The 3,507-nt window shown below is 63.6% G+C and overlaps 1 protein-coding gene across 1 annotated transcript in view; it reads right to left on the reverse strand.

Moving 5' to 3' along the window:
• Positions 1–203, reverse strand: part of MRPL16 (mitochondrial ribosomal protein L16) — a 3,330-nt gene extending 3,127 nt beyond the window's left edge. Inside the window, exon 1 of the mRNA XM_029965949.1 lies at positions 155–203. Within this exon, the coding sequence (XP_029821809.1) occupies positions 155–203 (49 nt within the window). The remainder of the gene's footprint in view (positions 1–154) is intronic.
• Between the last annotated feature and the right edge of the window lie 3,304 nt (positions 204–3,507).

The following is a 3,507-nucleotide window of genomic DNA, read 5'->3' on the forward strand; positions in this document are numbered from 1 at the left end:
CCTGGGGTGACCTGGGGCTGTGACATCACAAGCAGGGCTGTGACATCAGCGTGCCGTCGCCGGGCAACACTGGGAGCCACCCCCACCCAGCTCCCAGGGATATGAGATATCTGTGATCCCAACGGGATGGGGGGAGTCATGAGTGGCGTCCTGCCGGGCTCCCGGAGCAGCCGAGTGGCTCCAGCTGCTCCCAGTTCCCCCATGGCTCCCGCTGTTCCGGAGGCTCCCGTGGGTTCCATGCTGTGTGGATGCGGCCCCGGCTGCTCCCCCTGTGCCACGGCGGCCCAGGAGCTGCAGGACCTGCTGGCGTCCGTGTGTGCTGGGAACGGGAGGTCCTTCCCAAGGGTTTCCCTGGCGTGGCAGGTGCTGTGGGAGGACCTGGAGAAGCTGGTGGAGCGAGGCCACCTGTACTGCTGCTTCGGTGATTCCTGCTGGATTCCAGACAGGAAAGGCCCCGTGGACAGCTCTCCCTACTCCCTGGGAGACGCGGGAATGAGCAAGGCCAGCTCATCCCTGAGGGTGCACGTGGCCAGGAAAAGCCTGGAAGTCAAAATGGGAGCCTGGCCCATCCCAGTGGTGCGCTCCCAGGAGCGGGTGGAGCGGCAGGAAGGGTCATCCCAGCCCCCCAAGAGCCTCCGTTCCTCCGGAAGCCTCACGTATTCCCAGGAGCGGGTGGAACGGCAGGAAGGGTCACCCCTGCCCTCGGAGAGCCTCCATTCCTCTGGCAGCCTCACTCCTTCCGAAAGCCTCTCCCTCTCCAAGAGCCTGAGTGATTCCTGGCGGGCTCCAGACGGAGAAGACGCCGTGGACAGCTCTCCCTGCTCCCTCGGAGCAGTGGGAATCAGCAGAACACGCTCGTCCCTGAGGATGCACGTGGCCAGGAAGAACCTGGAAGTCAAACTGGGAGCCCAGCCCACTCCAGTGAAGAGTTCCCAGGAAGAAGTGGCACAGCAGGAAGAGTCCTGGAGCCACCAGTGCCCAGTCCAAGGATCCCGGGACGCTGCAGTGGTGCCAACCGGGAACAGCCCGGGCTCAGTGTCGGAGAAGATCCTCCAGCAGCAAAGGGATCTGGAATTCCCCCATCTCCAGGGAGCTTTCCCAAGCTGGCTGTCAAATTTCAGGAGGAAGTTTCTCTTGGCAGTTCAGATACTCCTGCAGATCCTGTGTTTGAAATAAATAAGGGTTTTCCCCAAAGAGCTGCCTGAGTGTTCCCACTGCGCTGGTGTTATTGGGATAGGGTTCCTTCCTTCCCAGCAGCTGGGTTTGGATTCAGGGTGGGAATGCTGTGGTTTGGTTTCCCTCCTCAAGGACTATGCGGTGTCCCAGGGGACAATCCATGCTTTCCACTGGGACAGGGCTGGAACAGGGACAGGGGTGGGGACCAGGAGCAGGGCTGGATTGAGGACAAGTGCCCAAGCCCCTAGGTTTTCCCTGGAAGGAGGAAGGTCTGGAAACGAGCCCCATATGTGTGCAGGGAGTGTGGGAATACCCAGCTTCCCCCTGGAGACCCGTGGCCACCACCTCTTCCACGGGGGTTAAAAAAAGCCACCAGTGGGGGTCATCCCTCCATCTCCATTATCCCAGTGGATGCTCCCAAGGGTGGTTTGTGCTCTTCCTTGCAGCCACGGCCTGGGCTCAGCATGGCCTGGAAAAGGGGGTGTCTGGGGTGTCTGGGGACAGGGACAGGGACAGGGTGGGTCCCCCTGCCCTGGGCATGGTGAGGAGGACCACGGCCTCGGTGCCTGGGGCCACTCCCTAAAGGATCACTGCAGGGATTTGAGGTCCAGCTGAGCCTCAAGCTCATCCTGGTGCATCCTGGTGTTCCCAAATCCCTGTCTCGCTCCTCCTCCTGCTCACCTGCCAGTCTCTGTCACGTGTGGCCCCTCGTGGCTCTCGGTGACGGTCCCGCTCCATGTCCTGGGGAGCTGTGTGGCCGCTGGGGAGCTGATCCTAGGCCCTGGATGTGGAGTCACCAGAGCTGACAGGTGAGAAACGGGGACACATGTCCCTGATGGAAATGGACATGGGGTGGGAATGAGGGGACCCTGCCAGGGCTTGGTGGGGGGGAAGGAAACCAGGTGGGACCAGTGTGGAGGGTCCCCCCAAACCCCCATCCCAGCCATTCTGAGAGCACTGCTGAGTGAGGGGTCATCTGAACCCTGGCCTGGGCATTCCTGGGGGCCAGGGTGAGGGGGAAACCCCCAGCCCCAAATCCAGCCCCAAACCCACTCCTTCCCACAGCTCCTCCCGGACAGAATCCGCTATGAGAACATCCTCCACTTCCACCCCTTGTCCAGGGGGCCTGTGGCTCGTGCCAGACCCTTCTCCCTCCCTGTGGAGTGTAACTACCCCAGGTGAGTGGGGAGAACCCCCCCTGGAGCCCAGGATTCCCCAGCGGAGACCCTTGGGAGCCAGGGCTCTGAGTCCCACGTGAGCCCGCCGTGGGATCCATCTGGGAGGGATTTGGGAGGGAGGGTGTGGGGTTGTCTGTATCAGGATGGGGTGCAGGGGTGCCCTCCATACCCTCACTCAAGCACCCTCTGTGGCACAGGACGGGCATCATTTCGTCCATGCCCATCCATCCCACCCGGATCCCCTTCGGCTCCACCGTTGCCCACCGGAGACGGCCGCGCTTCGCCCTGGCCGTGTTTGACCGTGAGTGGAGGAGCCCTGGACCCCCTCACCCCGCAGGGCGGGACCCCCTGTGACCCTCGGGGCACCCCCTTCCAGGTTCCTGGTCCTCCCGCCTGTTCCACCCCTCCTATTTCCTGGGTCAGCTGATCAACGTCCAGGCGTCCGTGGGCACCGACCCCCGGGAGCCCCTGAGGGTGTTCGTGGACCAGCGCGTGGCCGCTCCAGGCGTTTCCAAACGGCCGGAATTCCGTGTCATTGCTGACAACGGGAGAGCTCCGCGGCTGGAATGGGGTGGGGGACGACCCTCTGGAGGGGGGTAGCAGTGCCCAGCTCGCCCCGTGTCCCACCTGGCAGATACCTCCTGGATGGGTGGCTCGGCTGCTCCCGCTTCCTCCCGCGGCGTGGAAACCACTCCCTCCGCTTCCAGCTGGACACTCTCCTCCTCCCAAACCTCTCCGGCAGCCAGGTCCGTGCCAGAGGGGGGAGCTGGGGGCACGGGGTGACCCCTCCAGAGCCTGGTGGAGAATCCACGAGGATGTTTGCCCCGGCAGGTCTCCCTCCGCTGTCACCTGCGGGCTGTGGCTCCAGGGGCTGAAAGCCTCTCTGGAAAAGCCCGTTCCAGCGACCGGGAGGCATCTGCCTGGCATTCCCTGGATGCTGGATTCACTGGATTCGACTGTTCGTGCTGCGGGTCCCCAAAAGGCTGTGGGAGGCGTCGGCGTCTGGCTGGTGGAGGTGAGATGAGACATCCCCCCCCCTTAGCGGGCTCCCTGAGCCCCGCGGGGGCAATTCCAGTGCTCCATGAATCCATCCTCTCCGCAGGGCTCCTGGGAGAAGCCGGTGTCCACCTGGGGCTGCTCTCGGCTCGTCCCA

The sequence above is a fragment of the Manacus vitellinus genome, unplaced genomic scaffold (assembly GCF_001715985.3).
Source record: "Manacus vitellinus isolate BGI_N305 unplaced genomic scaffold, ASM171598v3 scaffold_127_pilon, whole genome shotgun sequence".
NCBI lineage: Eukaryota > Metazoa > Chordata > Aves > Passeriformes > Pipridae > Manacus > Manacus vitellinus.